Source organism: Pongo abelii, chromosome 4, assembly GCF_028885655.2.
Source record: "Pongo abelii isolate AG06213 chromosome 4, NHGRI_mPonAbe1-v2.0_pri, whole genome shotgun sequence".
NCBI classification, from domain to species: Eukaryota; Metazoa; Chordata; class Mammalia; order Primates; family Hominidae; genus Pongo; species Pongo abelii.
Genome location: NC_071989.2, coordinates 101,791,303 through 101,816,003, shown reverse-complemented (window position 1 = coordinate 101,816,003; position 24,701 = coordinate 101,791,303). Strand labels below are relative to the sequence as shown.

Genomic DNA, 24,701 nt, shown 5'->3' with positions numbered 1-24,701 from the left:
TGCTGGCTTGTATGGTAGTTCCATTTGTAGTATTTTGAGAAATGCCCATATTGTTTTCCATGGAGGTTGTACAAATTTACATTCTTAACAACAGTGTGTAAGAATTCCCTTTTCTCTACAGCCTCATCAGCTTCTGTTATTTTTTGTCTTTTTAGTAATAGCCATTCTAACTGGGGTGAGAGGATATCTAATTGTGGTTTTAGCTTGCATTTCCCTGATGATTAGTGAAATTGAGTGTTTTTTAACATACCTATTGGCCATTCGTATGCCTTCTTTTTAGAAATGTTTATTTATGTCCTTTGCCCACGTTTTAATGGGATTATTTTTTGTTTTTTACTGCTGAATTGTTTGATTTCCTTGTGTATTCTGGATTATTAATACTTTGTTGGATAAATAGTTTGTGAATATTTTCTCCCATTCAATAGTTTGTCTCTTCATTCTGTTAATTGTTTTCTTTGCTGTGTAGAAGCTGTTTAGTTTAATGTAGTCCCATTTGTCATTTTTTGTTTCTGTTTTCTCAAAAGGCTTTAGCCATAAAAATCTTTGCCTAGACCAGTGTCCTGAAGTGTTTCCCCTGTGTTTCATTCTACTAGCTTTGTAATTTCAGGTCTTACATTTAAGTCTTTAATCCATCTTGAGTTGATTTTTATAGATGAGTGATGGGGCTCCAGTTTCATTCTTCTACGTATAGATATTTAGTTTTTCCAGAATCATTTATGTAAGAGGGTGTTCTTTCCCCAATGTATAGTCTTGGTGCCTTTGTTGCAAATCACTTGACTGTAAATATGTGGATTTATTTCTGGGTTCTCTATACTGCTATTCTGTTCCATTAGTCTACATGTCTTTTATCTATCTATCTATCTATCTACCTATCTTTTTAAGACGGAGTTTCACTATTGTTGCCCAGGCTGGAGTGCAGTGGCGCGATCTCGGCTCACTGCAACCTCTCCTCCTGGGTTCAAGCGATTCTCTAGTCTCAGCCTCCTGAGTACCTGGGATTACAGGTGCCCACCACCACACCTGGCTAATTATTATTGTTTTTTTTTTTTGTATTTTTAGTAGAGACGGGGTTTCACCATGTATGCCAGGCTGGTTGGTCTTGAACTCCTGACCTCAAGTTGAGAGACAGGACTAGCTGGATTTCCTAGGCCTACTAAGAATTCCTAAGCCTAGCTGGGGAAGGTGACTGCACCCACTTTTAAACATGGGGCTTGTAACTTAGCTCACACCCGACCAATCAGGTAGTAAAGAGGGCTCACTAAAATACAAATTAGGCTAAAAGCAGGAGGTAAAGAAATAGTCAAATCATATATTGCCTGAGAGCACAGGGGGAGGGACAATGATCTGGATATAAACCCAGGCATTCGAACTGGCAATGGCAACCCCCTTTGGGTCCCCTCCCATTTTATGGGAGCTCTGTTTTCACTCTGTTAAATCTTGCAACTGCATACTCTTCTGGTCCGTGTTTGTTACTGCTCGAGCTGAGCTTTTGCTCCCTGTCCACCACTGCTGTTTGCCGCCTTCGCAGACCTGCCGCTGACTTCCACCCCTCCAGATCCAGCAGGTGTCTGCTGTGCTCCTGATCCAGCATGGTGCCCATTGCTGCTCCCAGTTGGGCTAGAGGCTTGCCATTGTTCCTGCATGGCTGTGTGCCCGGGTTCGTCCTAATTGAGCTGAACACTATTTGCTGGGTTCCATGGCTTCTAATAGAGCTATAACACTCACTGCATGGCCCAAGAATCCATTCCTTGGAATCCATGAGGCCAAGAACTGCAGGTCCCAGAACAAAAGGCTTGCTGCCATCTTGGGAGCAGCCCACCACCATCTTGGGAGCTCTGAGAACAAAGACCTGCCCCTAACAAAGTGATCCGCACACTTCGGCCTCCCAAAGTGCTGGGATTACAGGCATGAGCCACTGTGCCTGGCCTTACAAGTCTTTTATTTTTAAAATAATAATATTATGCTGTTTTGGTTACTGTAACTTTGTAGTATATTTCGAAGTCAGGTTAGCATGATGTCTGCAGCTGTGTTCCTTTTGCTCACATTGCTTTGGCTGTTTGAGCTCTTTTTTGTTTCCATTTGAATTTAGTGTTTTTTGTTTTTCTGTATTTCTGTGAGGAATGTCATTGGTATTTTAATAGGGATTGCGTCGAATCTGTAGGTTGCTTTGAGCAATATGGTCATTGAATTATTCCAGTCTATGAGCCTGGAATGTCTTTCCATTTGTCTGTGTCTTCTTCAGTTTCTTTCGTTAATGTTTTATAGTTTTCCTTGTAGAGGTTTTTCACCTCTTTGGTTAAATTTATTCCTAGGTATTTTTCTTATGGCTGTTGTAAATGAGTTTGCCTTTTTGATCACTTTCTCAGCTCATTTATTATTGGAATTTAGAAACACTAATGATTTTTCTATGTTGATTCTATATACTGTTATTTATTGAATTTATAAGAGCTACAAGTTTATTGATGGAGTCTTTAGGTTTTTCTATATATAAGATTATATCAGATGCAAAAGGACAATTTGACTTCTTTTCCAATTTGGATGCTTTTTATTTTGTTCTCTTGCCTGATTTTTCTGAAAAGGACATTCTGTACTATGCTGAATAGGAGTAGTGAAAGTGGGCATCCTTGTGTTGTTCCAGTTTTTAGAGGAAAAGCTTTCAACTTTTCTCCATTCATTATGATGTTTGTTGTGAGTTTGTCACATTTGACCTTTATTATGCTGAGATATATTTTTCCAATGCCTACTTTGTTGAGTGTGTTTTTATCAGGGAGGGTTGTTGAATTTTATCAAATGCTTTTACTGCATCTATTGAGATGATCATATGGTTTTTGTTCTTCATTCTGTTGATGTGCTGTATCACACTAATTGATTTGCATATGTTGAACCATCCTTGCATTTCTAGGTAAATCCTACTTGATGATGATGTGTTATCTTTTTGATGTGCTGTTGAATCTGGTTTATTGTTATTTTGTTGAGTAATTTTGCACCTATGTTTGTCAGGAATATTGGCCCGAAGTTTTCTTTTTTTGTTGCAATCTTGTCTGGTTTTGATATCAAGGTAATTCTAGCCTTATGAAATGAGTTAAGGAGAGTTCCCTCCTCTTCATTTTTTTGGAATAGTTTGAGGAGAAATTGTGTTAGTTTTTCTTTAGACATTTGGTAGAATTCAGTAGTAAAGCCATATGGTCCTGAACTTTTCTTTGTTGGGAGATTTTTTATTACTATTTGATCTCATTACTCACAACTGGTCTGTTCAGGTTTTCTATTTCTTCTTGATTCAACATAATAGTCTGTTATGACCTTTTCTATTACTGTGGTAGTTGTAATGATTCCTTTATCATTACTGATTTTATCTGGGTCTCCTGGGTTTTTGTTTGTGTGTGTGGGTGTGCTTAGTCTGGCAAGCTGTTTAGAAATTTGTTTATCTTTTTCAAAAAAGTTACCTTTTATTTTCTTGATTCTTTGCTTTTTTTTTAATCTGTATTTCATATAATTCTGCTCTTTATTATTTTATCCTTTCTAATTTTGGGTTTGGTTTTTTCTTCTCTTCACTGGGGTGCATCCTTAGACTACTTGAAATCTTTCTACTTTTTTGATGTAGTCATTTATTGCTGTATCATTTCCTTTTACCCTTGCTTTTTCTGTTTTCCATAGGTTTTGGTATGTTGTGTTTGGTTTTCATTTGCTTCAAGGCAGTTCTTTATTTTTTCATAATTTCTTCCTTGACTCAGTGCTCATTCAGAAGCAAGTTTAGTTTCCATGTATTTGTACATTTTCTCAAGTTCTTGTTTTTAGTGATTTCATACATGATATGATTTTTTGGTAAAATTTGTTGAGTCTTGTTTTGTGGCCTAATATATGGTCTATTCTGCAGAATGCTCCATGTGTTGATATGAAGAAAATGTGTACTCTGTAGCTCTTGGATGAAATGTTCTGTAAATGTCTGTTTGGTCCAGTTGATCTAATGTGTAGTTTAAATCTGTTTCTTTGATAATATTCTGCCTAGATGATCTGTCTAATGCTGAGAGTGGAGATTTAAAGTCCCCAACTATTATTTTATTGGAATCTATCTTTCCCTTTAGATCTAATAATGTTTGCTTTATATGTCTGTATGCTCCAGTGTTGAGTGCATGTATGTTTAGAATTGTTATATTCTATTGCTGAATTGATTCCTTTATCATTATATAATGACCTTCTTAGTCTCTTTTTACTGCTTTTAACTTAAATTCTGTTTTATCTGATATAAGTATAGCTACTCCTGTTCACTTTTGGTTTTCGTTTGCATGGAATGTCTTTCTCTTTTTCTTTTTTTGGAGACAGGGTCTCACTGTGTCACCCAGGCTGGAGTGCAGTGGCATGATCACAGCTCACTGCAACATCTACCTCCTGGGCTCAAGCGATCCTCCCACCTCAGCCTCTTGAGTATCTGGGACTACAGGCATGTGCCACCATCCCCGACTAATTTGTATATTTTTTGGAGATAAGGGGTTTCACCATGTAGGCCAGGCTAGTCACAAACTCCTGAGCTCAAGTGATCTGCCTGCCTCAGCCCCCCAAAGTGCTGAGATAACAGGCGTGAGCCACTGTGCCCAGCCAGAATGTCTTTCTCCATCCCTGTACTTTCAGTTTATGTGTCTTTACAGGTAAGATGAGTGTTTTGTGGTCAGCATATAGTTGGGCCATGTTTTAAAATCCATTCAGCAAGTCTATGTCTTTTATTGAAAGTTTAATTCATTTATATTAAAGGTTATTATTGATATGTGAGGGCTTATTTCTATCATTGTATTTATTGATTCTTATTGCATTAATATCCTTTGTTTTTTTCTTTTTCTCTTATTGTTTATTATTGTAGTTTTGTTGTTTTCTATAGTGGTAACATTTGAGTTCTTTCCCTTCGAATTTGTGTGTTTCCTCTAACAGTGAGTTTTATTCTGTTGTGCCTTTACATGATGCTAGATATCTTCCCTTTGCATCCAGGTTTAAGATTCCCTTAAGCAGTTCTCTTAGATCTGGTCTAGTAGTGATGAATTCTCTGTTTTTGCTTGTTTGGGAAAGACTTCATTTCTTCTTCACTTATGAAGGAAAACTTTTCTGGATATAGCATCCTTGGCTGGCAGTTTTCTCTCTTTCGGCGCTTTGAATATATTATCCCATTTTGTCTTGGCCTGTAAGGTTCTGTTGAGCAATGTGCTATTAGTCTGATAGAAGTTCCCTTCTAAGTGACTAGCTACTGTCCTTGTGCTGTTTTTAGAATTCTTTCTTTGACTTCTGACAGTTTGACTATAATACGTGATGGAGAAGATCTTTTTACATTGTGTTTGATTGGGGATTTATGTGCTTCTTGTATCTGGAAGCCCAAATCTCTTCCTAGATGTTGAAAGTTTTTTAACTATTTATTAAATAGGGTTTCTAACCCTTTTGTTTTTTCTTTGCCTTCTGGGACACCACAAATTCAAGTATTTTATAGCTTTATGGTATTCCATATGTCACATAGCCCTTGCTCATTGTTTTTTCTTTATTTTTTGTCTGATTGAGCTATTTCAAAAGACCTGTCTTTGTGTCCTGAAATGCATTGTTCTGCTTGATCTAGCCTGTTATTGAAGCTTTTCAATATGTTTCATCTTTCATTCAGTGAAATCTTCAGTTCCAGGATTTCTGATTGGTTCTTTTTTTATATCTGTCTATCTTTTTGGTAAATTTCTCATTCATATCCTGAGTTGTTTTTCTGATTTCTTTTTACTGCTTTTTTGTATTCCCTTGTATCTTACTGAGCTTCTTTAAAATAAATATTTTAAATTCTTTTTCTGGGGTTTCATAAATTTCTCTTTGATTAGAATCTGTTGCCGGAGAGTTATTGTGCTCCTTTTGAAGTGTCCTTGTTTTTTTAATGTTTCTTATATATTTACATTGATATCTGGGTATCTGGTGTGACAATCAATTCTTCCAATTTTTTGAATTTGCTATCATGATGGATGATTTTTTTCTTAAAATGTATCTATGGTGTTGGTTGAGTAGAGTACTTTGGCTTTGATTCTGGGTGTGTGCAGTCATGTAATTTCTGTATGATTTTTTCAGCTGTAAACCACATTAGTGGTGTCAGTGGCTTAGAGTGCAGTTGTTAGTGGAGGCTGTGGTGAGGTTTTGCTGGGGACAGGGATACCAGGTAGGCTATTCCTTGGGCTCTAGTGTTGGCAGCACAGGCACAGCCTGCCTGTCCTTAGGTTCCAGGGAGGCATATGCTGGCACTGGTGTTGGGTAGTCTATTGCAGTTGATTGTTGGATCTCTAGGTGGCTTACTTGTGTGCCTATAGTGGCACCAGTGGGTCAGGCCAGTGGATGGGTGCTTGGGTCTCTGAACAGTGGGTATGGTATGGGCTATGGTAGTAGCAGTAGTAGGACTAACCTCTGAGTTCTGAGCAGTTGACGATTTTGTTGATGGTAGCTACGACAGGCTAGGCAGGACAGTGCCCAGGCCTGCAGGTGGCATGTGTGAGGCTTATGACTGTGTTGGTAGCAGCAATTGGATGGGCCCATTCTGAGGCCCCTAGGAGGAGCGCTTAGGTGACAGTGGTGGTGGACTGGTGCTTGGCAATTCCCAGGCCCGTGGATGGCAGGCTCAGGCTCTTGATAGGGGGTGTGCCAGGCCAGGTGGACCTGCCCTTTCCCCCCCACCTGTGGTACATGTAGACCTTGGCTCTGGTAGGCGGGGGTGGGGTTATTTCTAGGCCCCTCAGTGGAATGCTCAAGTAGGGGTGGCAGTGACTGCACCACTGCCCTATACTAGGGAGGGTGAAGTTGCTTTTAGTGGCTCTAGCCATGGATAAATGGTTGGGATTGCATGCTTCGCTTGTGCTCTGGCCCCAGTGGCAGCAGCCTGCTGTGGGGCTGCCATGGTTAGGGGAGTATATCCTCAGGACATGTGAAAATGTGCCATGGTTTTGCTGCTTGGGGCAATGGGGTTGCTGCGAATGGCGTGCTTTTTTGCCCAGGTGGCATTAGCCAGCTGCAGCAGTCGCTGTAGGCAGGTGATGTCAGTGGGGGTCCAGTGATGTGGAGATGTGGGGCTGTTGGCCCCTGGGGACAGAATGCAGCTCTATAGGGGCTGGGCTCTCAAAATGGCACCTTACCGTAGCTGCTTGGAACTCAGGAGTTGTGTGTGGCTCAGCATGAGCTCCTTCTCTAGAGCCATGGCATTGCACAGTCTTCAGGAAGCTTCCTACTTTATTCTCAGGGCCCATGGGGTTTCAGGGGCTGTTGCATGGCTAGAATTGCAGGGGTCTGTGGTGGGAATTTGAACTGCTGGAGATCTTTCACTTATCCTTTTCCCACGTTGGGGAGCCTCTCCAGGCTCCCAGCTGATCTCAGCTAAGCAGGTTGCCTCCTTTCCCTTTTTATCCTTGCTTTTTGAGTGTTTCTTGTCACTTTTCTATTAAATTAGAGTGTTCTATCTTCGATGACCTGTTTGAAATGTGATTATTTACTTGCATTTTGGCTCTTCTTTGGAGGTAAGGTGAGTACCAAATGCCTCTAGGCAGCCTTCTTGAAGCACCTCCCCCTCATTTTGAGTTAAATTTTATGTAAGATGTGAGATACAGGTTGAGGTTCATTTTTATCATTTTGATGTCCTCTTATACCAGCACCATTTCTGAAGAAGACTGTCTTTTCATCTTTGAATTGCTTTTTCATGCCTGTCAACCATGAATTGGGCATATTTGGACAGTTGTTTTTGAGTTCTTTATTTTGTTTCCTGGATCTGTGTGTTTACCAATACCACACTCTCTTAATTACAGTAGCTATATAGTAAGTTAACATTGAACAGAGTGATTCTTCCTTTATTCTTTTAGAAAATTGTTTAGCTATTCTAGATCATTTGCCTTTATATATACATTTTAGAATATACTTGTCTATATCTGCAAAAAACTTTACTGTGATTTTGATAGGAATTGTATTTAAACTTTTAGATAAATTTGGGGAGAATTGATATCTACAATATAGAGTCTTCTAATCCATTCACCTGGTATGTCTATTTAAATCTTCCTTGATTTCTTTCATTAGCACTCTGTAATTTTCAGCATGTAAATCCTATACTTGTTATTTGCTTTATATGTAAGTATTTTAATTTTTTGGAGTGATTATAAATGGTGTTATGTTTATAATTTCAGTTTACACATGTTTATTGATGGTTTATGAAAATACAATTAAGTTTTGTGTGTTGATATTATATACTGTGATCTTCCTGAACTTGCTTGTTTGTTCTAGGAGATTCTTTTGTGGATTCCTCAGGATTTTCTATGTAGACAATCATGTCATATGCAAATTGGATAATGTTTCTATCCAGTCTATGTGCCTTTTATTTTTCTTTGTGGCCTGTGTTGACTAGGACTTTCAGTACTATGTTGAACAAGAATAGTGAGGATGGATATTCTTTCTTGTTTTCAACCTTGAGGGAAAAGGATTGTCTTTCACTATTAAGCCTTATGTTAGTTGTAAGTTTTTTGGTAAACGCTTTTTATCATGTTGAAGAAGTCCCTTTTATTCGATGCTTGCTGGGAGGTTTTAATCATGAGTGAGTGTTGATTTTTTTTTTTTTTTTTTTTTTGAGACGGAGTCTCACTCTGTCGCCCAGGCTGGAGTGCAGTGGTGCAGTCTCGGCTCACTGCAAGCTCCGCCTCCTGGGTTCGCACCATTCTCCCGCCTCAGCCTCCTGAGTGGCTGGGACTACAGGTGCCTGCCACCACGCCCGGCTAATTTTTTGTATTTTTAGTAGAGATGGGGTTTCACTGTGTTAGCCAGGATGGTCTTGATCTCCTGACCTCGTGATCCACGTGCCTCAGCCTCCCAAAGTGCTGGGATTACAGGCGTGAGCCACCGCGCCTGGCCAAGTGTTGAATTTTTGTCAAATGCTTTTATTTTTTGCATCAATTGATAGGGTCATGTATTTTTTTCTTCTGTAGCCTGTTGAAATAGTGGATTACATGTTGATTTTTTGAATAGTGAACCATTCTGTCATAAGCCCTGTTTGGTTCTGATGTAATTTGTTTTTATATATTGCTGGTTTTGAATTAATATTTTGTTGAAGATTTTTGTGTCCAGGTTCATTAGAGATATTGAACTGGGGTGTTCTTTTTTTGTACTGTCTTTGTCTAGAATTGTTATCAGGGTAATACTGATCTTTTAACATGATTTAGGAAATATTCACCTCTGTTTTATTTACTGGAAGATATTGTGTAGAATTGGTACTAATTTATTTTTAAGTATTTTGGAAATTTCTCCAGTGAAACTTTCTTGACCTGAAAAATTTTTGGGGGAGATTTTAATTCAAATTCATTTTCTTTAATAGTCATAAGACTATTCATATTGTTTATTTTATATAGGATGAGTTTTAGTAATTTGTATAATTTATGTGTATAGGGTTGTCACTAATATTCCCTTCTTGTTTTTTTTTTTTTTTTTTTGAGATGGAATCTTGCTCTGTGGCCCTGGCTGGAGTGCAGTGGCACCATCTCGGCTTACTGCAACCTCCGCCTCCCAGGTTCAAGTGATTCTCCTGCCTTAGCCTTCTGAGTAGCTGAGATTACAGGCGTACACCACCATGCCTGACTAATTTTTGTATTTTTAGTAGAGATGGGGTCATGTTGGTCAGGCTGGTTTCGAACTCCTAATCTCGTGATCTGCCTGCCTTGGCCTTGCAAAGTGCTGGGATTACGGGCATGAGCCACTGTGCCTGGCCCCCTTCTTGTTTTTTTAATGGCTGCAGGGTCTGTAGTGATATCCTCTGTTTTACTATTACCTGTTGAAGATATTTAACAATGAGAAATAAATGCTTTTATTTAGTCATATAATTTTCTTTTGAAGTACACATTATTTCTTTATGTGGATACATATTTCTGTTTAGTATAATTTGCCTCAACCCAAAGAACTTTTCTTACCATTTTCTTTTGCAGGCCTACTGGTGATAAATTATTTCAGCTTTTTTGTGTCTGAAAAAAATCTTTATTTCTTCTATTTGGAAAGATGCTTTTGGTTGGCATAGAATTCCAGGTTGATGGACTTTTTTTTTTCTTTAGTTGAAAAATGTTGCACAATTGTCTTGTTTGCATAGCTCCTGAAAAGTCTTCTGTCATTATCTTTGTTCCTTTTTTCTCTATCTGCTTCTAAGATTTTATCTGTTTTTTTTTTTTTTTTTTTTTTTTTTGAGACAGTCTCACTCTGTCATCCAGGCTGGAGTGCAATGGTGCAATCTCGGCTCACTGCAACCTCTGCCTCCCGGGTTCAAGCAATTCTCATTCCTCGGCCTCCCAAGTACCTGGGATTACAGGCGCGTGCCACCACACCCAGCTAATTTTTGTATTTTTGGTAGACGAGGTTTCGCCATGTTGGCTGGGCTGGTCTCAAACCCCTGACCTCAAGTGATCCACCCACCTTAGCCTCCCAAAGTGCTGAGATTACAGGTATGAGCAACCATGCCTGGCCCTAAGATTTTATCTTTATCACCTATTTTCAGAAATGTAATTATGATATACCTTTGTATCATTTTCTCAGTGTTTATTCTGCTTGGATTAACGTTTTCATCATATTTGGAAAACATTTCATCTACTTTTTAAAAAATGTTTTTTTTTCCCTCAGTTCTCAGTCTCCCTCCTGTGTTTGTCTGTTTGCATTGCTATGAAGGCGTGCTTGAGACTGGGTAATTTAAAAGAAAAGAGGTTTATTTGACTTACAGTTCTGCAGGCTGTACCTGAAGCATAGTGCTGACGTCTCCTTCTGGTGAGGGCCTGAGGAAGCTTACAATCATGGCAGATCAAAGGGGTACCAGTATGTTACGTGGTGAGAGGGAGGGAGCAAGAGAGAGAAGGAAGAGGTGCCATCTTCTTTTAAGCAAGCAGATCTCAGGGAACTCATAGAGTGAGAAATTATTTCCAGAGATCTACTCGCATGACCCAAACACCTCCCACTAGGGCCACCTCCAACATTGGAGGTCACATTTCAACATGAGATTTGGAGGGGACAAGCATCCAAACTATGTCACTTCCCAGCATTGATTTCATCTTGGAACACACTTAAAATGTATTAGACAACTTGACATTGTCACACTGGTCAGTGATACTTTCTTCATTTTTAAACTATTATTTTTCTCTGCTTCATTTTGGATAATTCTGCTGTTAGGTCTCAAAGTTCATTGATCTCATCTTCTGTAATTATATTTGCTGTGAATTTTTAACAGTCTATTTTTAATTATAGATAGAATTTTTTTATATATAGGAGCTTAAATTTCTTCCAGTTCTCACTTTGGTATATTAATGATTAAACATTTTTTTCGAACATACAGATCACATTGAAGTAGATGTTTTTTCCTTCTAATTCCTTTATCTTTATCATTTCTTGGTTTATTGATTGATTTTCTTCATGTTTATGGATCATAATTTTTACCTTTTTACATGCCTTATCATTTTTCATAGATGCCAGACATTGTAAATTATACATTATTGGGTGCTGGATTTTGTTCTATTCCTTTAAAGAATAAGTTGGTGCTTAAATTTTGTTTTGCTTTGCTTTTTGGTATTATTTTAAAGAATGTTGGGCTTTGTTCTGACAGGTATTTATAATATTTGTAACTTTTTTTTCTTGGAGGCTTGTTTTTTTAATCTTCGATATGACAGTTTTAGAGTTTCCTTTCTCTAGGGCTAATAGGCATACATATTTGCAGCTCTGTGTGTACTTAAGGAATTGTTCAGCCTGCTGATTTCCTTGTCCTTGGGTAATTTTTTTTTCTCCTGTGTGTATGGATAAATAGTCAGAGACATGAGAGAATCCCTCTGAAATTAGAAAGAGAGCAGTCTCTCTTTCTAAACAGTTTCCCCTGTGCTCCTTCTCTGCTTCCAAATCCAGCCACCTTGGATTATTCAAATTCTGATCTCTGTATCATCAGCTCAGCAGGGTCTTCATTCTTTGTTTGGGTTCTTCCTTCCTGTTGTGCCTTAAACTGTCTCCATACAGTAAGCCAGGGCATCAAGGGGTTTATGTCATTTGTTTCTTTTTCTCTCAGTTCTGGCTGCCTGTTGCCCAACTGTTCTTTTACATGTGTCTTCTTGCTTTCCAGTTGTTTAAGGAAAGTGAAAATAATTCGGTTCCTGTTATTCTATTTTGGCCAGAAGTAGAATTCCAATAGTGTTTTAAATACTCATTTATTTAATACAGTTTTTAAAAATAAAGACACCAAATGGTACTTTCTTTAGTGTGGTGAAATAGACGTAATGTAAAACTTACCATTTTAACTGTTGTTAAATATGCTCCAGTGTTGTTAAATATAGGGTTCAGTAGCATAAAGTACATTACATTGCAGTCATCACCACCATCCATCTCCTGAACTCTGCATCTTGCAAAACTGAAACCCTATACCTATTAAACAATAACTCCCTATTCCCCTCTCTGCCCAGCCCTCAGCAACCACCATTCTACTTTCTGTCTTTATAAGTTTGATGACTCTAGAAATCTCAGAAATGTGCAATCATATAATATTCGTCCCTCTGTGTCAGCTTATTTCACTTTGCATAATATCTTCAAGGTACATCAGTTTTGTGTAAGAATGTCTTGCTTTATTAAGGAAATATTTACTACAAAGAATTGACTCACACAATTATGGACGCTGAGAAGACCCAAGTTCTGTTATCAGCAAGCTAGAGACCCAGGAGAGCTGACAGTAAAGTTCAAGTCAGGAGAGCCGATGGTGTGAGTTCCAGTCTAAATCTGAAGGCAGAAGACTAATTTCCCAGCTTGAAGATCGGCAGAGAGAGTGAATTCTCCTTTACTCAGCGTTGTTGCTCTATACACACTTTCATCCAGTTGGATGAGGCCCATACAAATTGAGGAGGGAATCTGCTTTACTAAGTCTACCCATTCAAATGTTAATCCTATCCAGAAACATCCTCACAGTCACACCCAGAATAATATTTAATCAAATATCTGGTTACCTTATTTCCCAGTCTCACATAAAATTAGCCATCATACCATTCACCCATCTATGTACACTTGGGGTGCTTCTACCTTTTGACTATTGTGAATAATGCTCCTATGAACATTAATGTACAAGTATATCTGTTTGAGTTGCTGCTCCTTTTGGGTGTGAAATGGTATTTTTATACAGTTGTTTTATATGCTTAGTTGAGGTTTAGAATTCTAGTTGCTGGATCACTTTAACCACTAGAGCCATGCTTTAAAAACAGTCGTGTCATATCTGATGCATATTTAGGTTATATGGATTCAAATCTATTGTATTTTATAGGTTGTTGAAGGGATTTTCAATGGAAATCTTTCATTATACTCGATTTTTGCATAATCTGCCTTTGGAACCCAGTCTCAGGGTAAAATGCAACTTTACATTATTGCTTTTCTTTTACAAAGCAGAAAAATAATTTCTGACAGTTCCTTTCTGTATGTCTTCTCAACGCTAATGAAATAAAAAAATCTATATCAGGTTCTCTAGTTGACAGGAAAAATTTGAGGAATGTCTTTTTATTTAGTTGTTCATTTTATCATTCAAAGGAACATTTTGAGCAAAGCCAAAGCACATTTTTGTATTCATAAGTGTTTATTCTATATAATCAGAGAAAAGGAGGGCTAGAGTATTATAAGGTTGATATAGCATATAGAATCAGTATGGTGATTTTGAAAGAGTGCTGACTTTGGCTTTGAGGGATATGTTTATTTTATTAATCCCATCTACTACTAAACTGTGATTTTGGACAAGCCATTTTACCTGAGTTCATTTTCTTGTCTGAAAGACGGTGAATATGATAATACTTGTTACTATTTCATAGGACTGTGATGATCAAATGAAGTAATGTATATGAAAGTGCTTTGAAATCTTTAAAGTGATATATAGATTTAAGGCTGCATTTATGGTCTAAGCTAATAGATACAGAAAAGAGCTATTAGAAGCAAAATCTGCTTATGTATGGACAGTTTCGATGGCTGATTAAAAGGTTTGTAAGTTTTGAATTGTAGATGACTGCGAAGTCAAGGAATCTGATTTTGCCCCAGAGCCTCAGTTCATTGGAAGAAGGAAAGTGAGAACATTCTAGCTACTGCAAGTCAATTTTTGATATTAAAACCCTCTGTCTTTATTTTGAAAAGATTTACAAGGTGGTAAGAACTTTACTAATGAATGAAGAATTGTCAACATATGCAACATATGTCCCTTTTTAAGCCCAGTATATGCGACATTTTTGTCTTACTAGAGTGTACAAACTTTTTTTTATATTGAGGATAGTGTATTTTTATGTGAGTTGAATTTGATAAAAGATTTTGAAGAATGCTAAACAGTGATTCTTTTAATGAAGCATTTGATGGCTTGTTTTTTTGTTCTACAGAGAGAGGCTAGTGACTGGAGGTAGACAAAATACTTTTTTCTCTAGCATATTTTGATGATGTTCTATACAGAAGGATTTGTTATGTTTCTGTGAGAGACGGAAATAAAGTGTTATTTCTGAGATATTTCTTTTGTAGGAAAGGGACTGGTTTGCCTCACAACATATTCTAAGAGCGTTTGTCTTCAGGAACTTGAGTTAGAATGAAGAGGCTCAAAACCTAACTAACCTTTATTTATTGATTAGACAAAAATGATTCCACATCTGTTTGGAAATGAGTAAATTTGAAGTTTTAAATTTTTTATGTGATTTATAAATGACTCTGTGATGACAGATAGTGAGAACTTTTGCCTCATCCTACAATATGAGCCTAAAAGATATTAAATGCTTGTTGACAGACTGATTCTAGGGCTGGTACAGGAAAGATACAATATGAGGCTGGAGCATCTTTTAGTAGTAGAAAGTAAGGAAGTGCATGAAAAGCAAAAAGGTGAGAACATGTCAAAGGGACACAGGAGACGTCTAAAAAAGAGCTTACAGTAGTCATGGCTGGAACAATTTGAGGAGCAAAATTAATAATGTAGTATTGGATTATAACCTATAGTACATAATAAGTGTCCACAAGTTCATACTGATATAAATAAGTGATTGAATAAATGTGTAAATGGATGAAGAGAGATGAATCTTCCATACAGAATAATTCCAATAATACATTTAGGTGTTCTTTGCTATGGGAGGTAGAGAATAATTCCTCCTCTTTTTCCCTGAGGGTAGGCCAGACATAGTCACCTCGAAAGAATAGATTATGAAGAGGAAAAAACAATAACGTTATAGTGGAGAGGCCTGGCCTATAGTACCTTAACCAGGTAATGAAGTTTAGCATCACTGGTGATGTCCTGTTGATATCATGTTCCCTTTGCCATGATCTGTTGAGAATGGCAGTTGACCTCAGTGATATTCTTTCCAGAAATCATAACCCTAGTCTAATCATAAGCAGAAACATTAGACGAACCCAAATTGAGGGTCATTCTATAAAACACCTGACACAGTCCTCAAAATTGTCAAGATCATGGAAAAGAAGAGAAGATTGAGAATTGTCACAGACCACAGAGACTGGGGAGAGATAATAATTACATGTAATGTGGTGTCCTGAATGGAATTCTGGAAAAGAAAATGAACATTAATGGAACAACTTGTGAAATATGAATAATGCCTGGGCTTTAGTTTGTAGTAATGTGCCAGTATTGGTTTCTTCATTTTGACAAATATGCCATGATGTTATAAAATGTTACTAATAGGGGAAAGTGAGTAAAGGGTATAACACACTCTTCATACTGTCTTTCAACTTTTCCATCAATGTAAAATTACTCCAAAACTCAGCCAGGCATGGCGGCTAAGCCTGTAATCCCAGCACTTTGGGAGGCTGAGGTGGGTAGATCACTTGAGTCTGGGAGTTTGAGACCAGCCTGGGCAACATGGTGAAACCCCATCTCTGTGAAAAATACAAAATATAACCTGGCATGCGGGCACCCGCCTGTAGTCCCAGCTACTCGGAAGGCTGAGGTGGGAGGATCACTTGAGCCTGGGAGGCGGAGGTTGGAGAGTGAGCCAAGATTGTGCTACTGCACTCCAGCCTAGGTGACGGAGTGAGACCTCATATCAAAAAGAAAAAAGAAAAAGAAAAACTCCTTGACAGAGTTTTTTTGGTTGCATGGATTCAAGTGATGTGAAGAATAGAAACTATGTGAAATAATTTTTGCTAGTTAGCATGTTTTATTTTAACAGTTTTCCCCCTAAAAATAGAATAATATGCTATATTAATACTATTTACATTTATAAGTTTCTTTATTCATAAATGTTTCAGTTACATATAAGATTTGATGACTTTTGAAAGTCATATTAATGTCTGAAACTTTTAAATGAGGTTAATAAGGTACAAATTAATAGCTGTCTATTTTGAAGGGAAGAAGTTAAAGTTTAATATAATGGTGTATAGAATCTGAGTTGTAGTTGTTTTTAGAATTATGATTTTGAAGGTGCTTATGTTAATATTGTGCTTGATCATAATATAGTATTTTGGGAATTCAATTTAGTAGCATTATCAGTTAAAGCAACACATAAAAATTAATAGAACAAAGAATACTTTAAATTAAATTAAATTAAAATCTTTGTTACAAACTATGAAAATGAATATAAGTAAATTTCATATCATTTCTTTTCTAGATTTATTATCTAGGATAGATTTGGACGAACTAATGAAAAAAGATGAACCGCCTCTTGATTTTCCTGATACCCTGGAAGGATTTGAATATGCTTTTAATGAAAGTAAGTGGTGTATATCTATCTATCTATCTATATATAGTATATGCAAAATTTATTTAACAATGCTCATAGAATAATAAGACAGATATTATTTGCTACTTTTAAAGGCCAAGTAGAATGTTTTCTGTATTCTTTTGAGAAATAATGACATCCTTGCATGGTGAAATTTTTCATTCAAGTGAAAGAACCAAGTAACAATTTTCTGTAGTTGTCAAGTTACGTAAACTAATGGTCATGAATTTGATTCAGCTTATGCATTTCAACCTTGAGCGTTCAACTCCCTGGTATCCAATTTGAACTCCTAATTAAATTATAGAGAAAGATGCTACTGTTTCACATGTTATGTAGAATAAAGTGTCTGGCAATAATTATCTGTGACAATGTTTTAAAGTAATTTTCCATGATTTTTCAGCAACATCCTTGTTTTAAAATTTATTAATTCAGTTCTGAATAAAATAACCTTTACACTTGGGATGTGGAGGAACATACTGTAGATTGCAAGGATGTTTCTGGAACAGAGAATCATGTGTAATACACCCTTACACTTGAAGGGTAATGTTATTACAGGGTAGGTGCATCTGAGTTGTAGTTTTCTATTGGTTGTTCTGCATTAACTGAATTGGTGCTTTGTCATCACTGTGTTAGTGGATATTCCTTTCCAGTATCAGTTATAAATATTAAGAGTTATGGTAACAGTCATCGTGTACTAAGATGTTGAGTTTAAAATAAGAGACTAGAAACTTTGATCTTTTCTCTGATATTAATTTTTATACTTTTTAATAAAAGTTATTTTATGCCAGTAGAAGTAGTAATATTTGTTGCATGGAGGGGAAGAGGAGTTTAAGCAATTGGCCTGTAGTGTATTTCTCTCCTGATTACCCCGGGAATACCCCTGGGGAAAAAGTCCTGTCCAGGAGACAAGTGGCTTCGTCTTTTCTCCTTATAAACATGCTGATAATTAACTCATTTAATAAATTAGACTGGCCAGGCGCGGTGGCTCATGTCTGCAATCCCATCACTTTGGGAGGCAGAGGCGGGTGGATCACTTGTGGTCAGGAGTTCAAGACCACCCTGGACAACATAGTGAAACCTCATCTCTACTAAAAAATACAAAATTTAGCCAGGTGTGGTGGCATGCACCTGTGGTCCCAGCTACTGTTGGCTGAGGCATGAGAATCTCTTGAACCTGGGAGGCAGAGGTTGCAGTGAGCTGAGATTGGGCCACTGTACTCTCCAGCCTGGGTGACAGCGAGACTCCATCTAAAAATAAATAAATAAAATAAATGTAGATTAATATTTGCTCTGAGAAGAGTCCTTTTCTATAGAATACTTTGAGCAGGATGACTGGTTTAGATATGAGGAATGTTTCTCTGAAGAATATCACATAAGCAGGACAACTCTTTGGCACGTAAAATGGAAATATTTTATAACCCAAATGCTCACCAGCGTGTGAGGTTACCTGTATGCTTCACGTAGAGTCCTCATCTACTTTGGGCCAGAGAGTGCTATCCAATGAGAGGAAAGGACCTGGGGGAAATGACCAGATGCTGCAGACTTCTCCCTGCCTTGCCTATGCTTCTTGATTCCTTGTACCCTTGAAATTATTAGTAAAGCTTAGTCACTATCCGTAAAGAGCTTTGCTTTGTGTGAGTGTGATTTGATAGCCTGAACCTGTGTTAGCTCAGTGCTTCTCTCTGGTTTTCATTTGACATTCTACCTGTATTTGAAGACCTAGTTGAGAAATCTCACTGAAACCTTCTAAACCTCTTCTAGCCCACAGATAGTTTTCATGTTTCCAAAATCATTCTAGACTTTATTGTCTATATGAATCCCCAGTGGCAGATTTTTAGACTGTTGACGTATTTCAATCTCGATTGTTTAGCTTCCTGAAAAGTTGCTTAACTTCTTGATATTTATGCTTTTACTCATCAGGTAACCTCTAAGCTTCTTGAGGACTGGGCCCGTGTTCATGGCAATAGCTAGAGAGGTCTTTATACATATTAGGCCTTAAAGTATTGTTAGTTTGCTTTAGATTAGAGACATGAAGGTCAAGAAGAATAACTTTTGAGTACTTGGGGATCATTATTAGTTACATAATCTGTACGTTTGCGTCATAGTGACATCTGAAGAAAAAAATCTAATGAAAAAGATAAACTGTTCTGAGAAAGTTATTTTAAATTTTTATCAGACATTCTTTGTTGTACTGTTTATATTATTGTAAATATACTTTGAAGTATAGCAATATTGTTTGTTTATCTTCTTAGAGGGACAGTTAAGACACATAAAAACTGGGGAACCATTTGTTTTTAACTACCGGGAAGATTTGCACAGATGGAACCAGAAAAGATACGAGGCTCTAGGAGAGGTATGTCACATATACTACTTTAACTTTGTTTTTCCCAATTTTAAATATTCAGAATAAAAGTTTTGAAGATGCAGCAGTTTATGCACTCTTTCTACAAAATGTGATTCCAAAAAGGTTTTTGTTTTTTTTTATTTTTAGTGGTTATGTTAGAAGCATATTCTCAGTTTAAAAGTTTCTGTTGAGTGGCTCACACCTGTAATCACAGCACTTTGGGAGGCCGAGGCAGGTGGATCACGAGGTCAAGAGATCAAGACCAGCCTGGCTAACATGGTGAAACCCTGTCTCCACTAAAAATACAGAAAGTAGCTGGGTGTGGTTGCATGCATGTGTAGTCCCAGCTACTTGGAAGGCTGAGGCAGGAGAATCGCTTGAACCTGGGAGGCAGAGGTTGCAGTGAGCTGAGATGGCACCATTGCACTCCAGCCTGGGTGACAGAGCAAGACTCCGTCTCAAAAAAAAAAAAAAAAAAAGTTTCTGTTTTTAGGCGAGCTGTGGTGGCTCACACCTGTAATCCCAACACTTTGGGAGGTCAAGGCGGGAGAATCACTTGAAGCCAGGAGTTTGAGACTAGCTTGGACAATATAGCGAGACCATATCTCTACAAAAAATAAGAAAAGTAGCCAGAAATAGTGGTGTGTGCCTATAGTCCTAGTTACTTGGGAGGCTGAGGTGGCAGGATCACTTGAGCCCAGGAAGTCAAGGCTTCAGGGAGCTGTGATCACACCGTTGCACTCCAGCCTTGCTGGCAGAGTTAGACCCTATCTCAAAAAAAAAAAAGAAAAAACTTCTGTTTTTACACAAACTTATACTTCCCATGACTATAATATTTTGTATTGAGTCATTACATAAGAAAACAAATTTATGCGAAATTCTAATTTGATTTTTTAAATTTTGTTTTGTTTTTGAGACAGGGTCTCGCTCTGTCACTCAGGCTGGAGTGCAGTGACACGATCTTGGCTCACTGCAACTTGCGCCTCCCTGGTTCAAGCAATTCTCGTGCCTCAGTCTCTGAGTAGCTGGGACTACAGGCGCGCACCACCATGCTCACCTAATTTTTTTTGTACTTTTAGTAGAGATGGGGTTTCACCGTGTTGGCCAGGCTGGTCTTGAACTCCTGAGCTCAAGTCATCCGCCTGCCTTGGCCTCCCAGAGTACTGGGATTACAGGTGTGAGCCACTGCGCTGAGCCTAAAAATATTTTTAAGAGGTTGAATCCCCTACTATGCCAGAATGAATAAGTTTTCTTTCAGGTGTTTATTTGTGTGAAGAATATTGATATTTGGCTAATAAGTTGAATTTAACCTACTGTCTTTGACTGGATAAAGGAGTAGGCCTTGTGAACATTAGGTGCTTCACATGGTACTGCTTGTAGGAACCTTTGAAAATATCATTTGCCATTTAGGTGAGTAGTTTGGTAAAGTGAAAAGTTTTACTCATTCTGTGTCATATTGTCTTTATTTTTAGTAAAAATGCATGTGGACACACAAGTTTAGTGTGATAACTAGATAGCTACATTACTTTTCTAAGGAAAAGCTGAAATTTCTGTATTCCTTTTTTGTTTTTAAATAGAGTAGTAAAAATGAACTACTTGGTTAAATTATCACATAGAGAATATATGGTAACATAAGTATAATAGCCTGAAGAATATATCATTTCCTGGGAGACAATTCTTCGATCTCCTGCATTTCTGTATGTCTCTGAGCAGACTTTGACAGCTTTTGCTCTGGATCGTCTTTTCAAGGACAACTGTATAGGAAACAGGCTTCGAAGACAGAGGTTGTATCTCCCTCCAAGGCAGTGAACAGATTAGTTTGCTGTCCAGGATAAAAAGATAATGCTCTTCCCTTCTGCCACTGATGGCAAAGGATTGCTAGTAGCCCCTTTAGAAGATTGGGTTTCCTAAGTTTAAGGTTCCTCAGCTGTGATACTATCCTATTGCATGCTCAGCATCCACCTGGGCCTGTTGACACTGCCTGTTTGGGATTTGAGGAGCAAGAGATTGAAGATTGGACTTCATGAGAACATGAAGCTCATGCTGCCTGCTATACCCTGATTAATTTTTGTTTCTGATCCAGAAGACTAATGTCATCTGACAGCATCCATGACTGTGCAGGCTAACTTGCTAGCTTCTATGCAATGTAAAATCTGACAGTTAAAGAATCTTCACAGTTCTTGTTAGTGTTCTACAGCATTTATAACCTAAATATATTCAATGCCCTGAGTAATTTCTGCTGCACATTAAAAAAAGCTTACCTGGCCAGGCATGGTGGCTAATGCCTGTAATACCAGCACTTTGGGAGGCCAAAGCGGGTGGATCATGAGGTCAGGAGTTCAAGACCAGCCTGATCAACATGGTGAAACCCTGTCTGTACTAAAAATACAAAAATTAGCCAGATATGGTGGTGTGCCCCTGTAATCCCAGCTACTCAGGAGGCTGAGGCAGGAGAATTGCTTGAACCTAGGAGGCGGAGGTTGCAGTGAACGGAGATCGTGCCACTGCACTCCAACCTGGGTGACAGAGTAAGACTCTGTCTCAAAAAAAAAAAAAAAAAAGCTTACCGATTTCCACTTGAATTATATGTTGCAAACTGGTAGTATTTTGATTATAGAATAACCATACTATAATGGTCTTAGAAAAGAGCTTGTGGTTTTTGTGTTTGTTTTTAAATGGGACTGTTTATTTACTATTTTCCATAAGCCGTGTACACCACCAGCTCACTTGGACAGGTTGCTAGTCTCCAAATATACTTTGTCCTTTTTGGCATCTGCATCATTTATGCCATCAATATGTATCCTCCAACATCATCTATGTTAAACTCCAGCTATGTGTCTTATTAGGTCATTCCATGTGTAAATGATTCCTTTTTCCTAGGATCTTATACCTAATTCTTTGGATATATGGAGGCACACAGATTTATTTTTGGTGTACCTTAGTCGGTAAGAATCAAAATATTTGAGTTTGATGGTTATTTACAGAGAGAGAACATATTCTGTATTATCTACATTACTGCCTCCTGTGCCTGCTTTCACATTTGTGTTCACAATCAGTTTGGACCCAAGTGATTACCCAAAATTATAACATTTAATTTTTTTTTTTTTTTTTGAGATGGAGTCTCACTCTGTCACCCAGGCGCCAGGTGCCCCAGCTCACTTTCGGCTCACTGCAACCTCCACTTCCTGGGTTCAAGTGATTCTCCTGCCTCAGCCTCCCAGGTAGCTGGGATTATAGGCATGCACCAACACACCTGGCTAGTTTTTGTATTTTTAGTAGAGATGGGGTTTCACCATGTTAGCCAGGTTGGTCTCGAACTCCTGACCTCAGGTGATCTGCCCACCTTGGCCTCCCAAAGAGCTGGGATTACAGGCATGAGCCACTGTGCCTGGCCATAGCATTTAACTTTTAATGCAGTGTTTCTATTTAGATCAGTGGACTCCTCAACTTTAAGTACCGACCTTTTTTCTTCCTGAATATTTTGATCAAAAGTAAACGTATTTTCCTAACATAAAACTCAGTACAACAAAAAGACCCAGGAATTGGAGATAGAAAGTCTGATTATTACAGTATTTGTATCATACCATCATGCTTCTCATGTCATGTTTGGAATACTTGTTTTGATTGCTGAGTTCACTGTTGAAGGTTAATTATTAATTGAATTTTATTTCCTACATCTTAGAAGTTAGTTGTATGAGTTCTGGTTATATAGCAATAATGACAAAGTTTTCACTATAGTTAATTAGTTATTTGGAATTCATGATAGTGGGACTTAATGCATCTGTGGACCTGTCTTTTCATTCATTCTGTAACCAAAAAGCAGGTTAGTTGCTTGCTGTGTGCAGAATCCGATAAGCAGGAGTGAGGTCTGATAGGAAAAAAAAGTGAATTTATCCCGAAGCTAGCCTGAGGAAAGAGGCACAAACAGTCTGCCTTTAAATGTACTACTATACTCTTGGAGCAGAAAGCAGGCACTTTAAGATAGGGGAGGGAGCAAGCAAGGGCAGGGAGTCCCCTTGCTAGCTGGTGCCTTATCTACTGGGCAGTTAAGCTGGCGCCTTCCTGGGTAGAAGTAAGTTGTAAAAGTGGCCAAGTGGGCATGCTTTCCACATGCCCTCCTGGTGGGTATGAGTTCCAAGGTTATCCCCCCACCCTGCTGTTCCCCCTCCTCCCTGTCCCAGAGTGAGAGTTCCATAGGGCATACTTTGGTCTGCAAATCTACTGTCAACTCTTGAGGAGAGATCCCTCTTGGAGCACAGTTAGATGAACTTGCCCTGTAGGGAATGTCTGGTGAGGGGGAGGTAAAGGGTTGTATTTGCATTTCTAAAGGGCTAAATAGGAAGCTGAGGAACAGGGGAAAAGGAGAAAATAAGAGAAAATAATAAAAAAAATTAAACTCTCTCTCAGAAAAATGGTGATACTTTGCTACAATATTCCATAATTTCCATTTCTGAGCCATGCCTTCAAGTGAAATTTAACCAACTACTATTCTTCATTCACAGTTTATACTTCTATCTTACACTGTTTTCTCCCTTTGAAATGTCCTTCTCTCCTTGTCACTGTATCTCACCTCCATCTGTCTTCCTGTTTTGGCTCAAATGTCTCCTCCTTTAGGAAGCTTTCCCTCATCTCTTCTGTTACAATCTTTCTCTCTCCTGATTTCTTTTCTTCCCATTTTGTTTTTCTACCTATTTTATCTTATATGAAAAATGATTTAAGATGACGTTAAAGATGAATGCCATCTAGGAAGACTCAAATAAGTAGAATTTAAAAAAGAAAGCAATGTTAGTAAATAAAGGGATGAGTTTACTGTATATCTCTTATGCTACTTATCACTATGCATTGCATTTTTAAAAAATGCATGTTTTTAAGCAATTTTGGGGGAAACTTTCTGTGTCCTCACAATATTTGTTGAATAATAAATAGTGTGATACAAATAGATAAACTGTTTAGTATAAATTCTGGACCTATGCATTTTAGAGATTTTTTAATGTTCCTAATTTTGTGTATTTTCTTATTGAAGAAAAGAAAATGATAATTTTCCTGTTTCTAAGCTAAACAATTTTAATTATTTCAATTTCCATTTAAGAGCTAGAAGTTTCATACTATTAAAGCGTTTGTGATTTATAAGTATTTGATAAAAATAGACTATATGTGGAATAATTTATTGGAAGATTTTAACACTTACGTTGCAGGAAAGGGGTCCTGATCCAGACCCCAAGAGAGGGTTCTTGGATGTCACATAAGAAAGAATTCAGGGTGAGTTCATAAAGTAAAGTAAAAGCAAGTTTATTAAGAAAGTAAAAGAAGAAAAGAATGGCTACTCCATAGACACAGCAGCCCTGATGGCTGCTGGTTGCCCATTTTTATGGTTATTTCTTGATGATAAGCTAAACAAGGGGTGGATTATTGATGCCTTCCCTTTTAAAACCATATAGGGTAACTTCCTTTTTATTTTGGTTGTTTTTTTTTTTTTTTTTGAGATGGAGTCTTGCTCTGTTGCCCAGGCTGGAGTGCAGTGGCATGATCTTGGCTCACTTCAGTCCAGCCTCCCAGGTTCAAGGAATTCTCTTACCTCAGTCTCCCAAGTAGCTGGGATTACAGGCAAGCACCACCACGCCTGGCTAATTTTTGTATTTTTTAGTAGAGATGGGGTT

The 24,701-nt window shown here is 37.9% G+C and overlaps 1 protein-coding gene across 23 annotated transcripts in view; it reads left to right on the top strand.

Moving 5' to 3' along the window:
* ARB2A (ARB2 cotranscriptional regulator A) overlaps window positions 1-24,701 on the top strand; it is a 540,355-nt gene that overhangs the window by 83,606 nt on the left and 432,048 nt on the right. For 19 of the 23 annotated variants that reach the window (XR_010140097.1, XM_063724455.1, XM_002815737.5 and 16 more), the window contains 2 exons: window positions 16,590-16,691; window positions 18,953-19,053. Coding sequence is in view for 22 of the 23 variants with exons in the window: in XM_063724455.1 (XP_063580525.1) it covers window positions 16,590-16,691; window positions 18,953-19,053 (203 nt within the window). In the remaining variant the exon portion in view is untranslated. The remainder of the gene's footprint in view (window positions 1-16,589; window positions 16,692-18,952; window positions 19,054-24,701) is intronic. The other 4 variants (XM_054556475.2, XM_054556476.2, XM_063724464.1 and 1 more) reach the window with 1 other exon arrangement.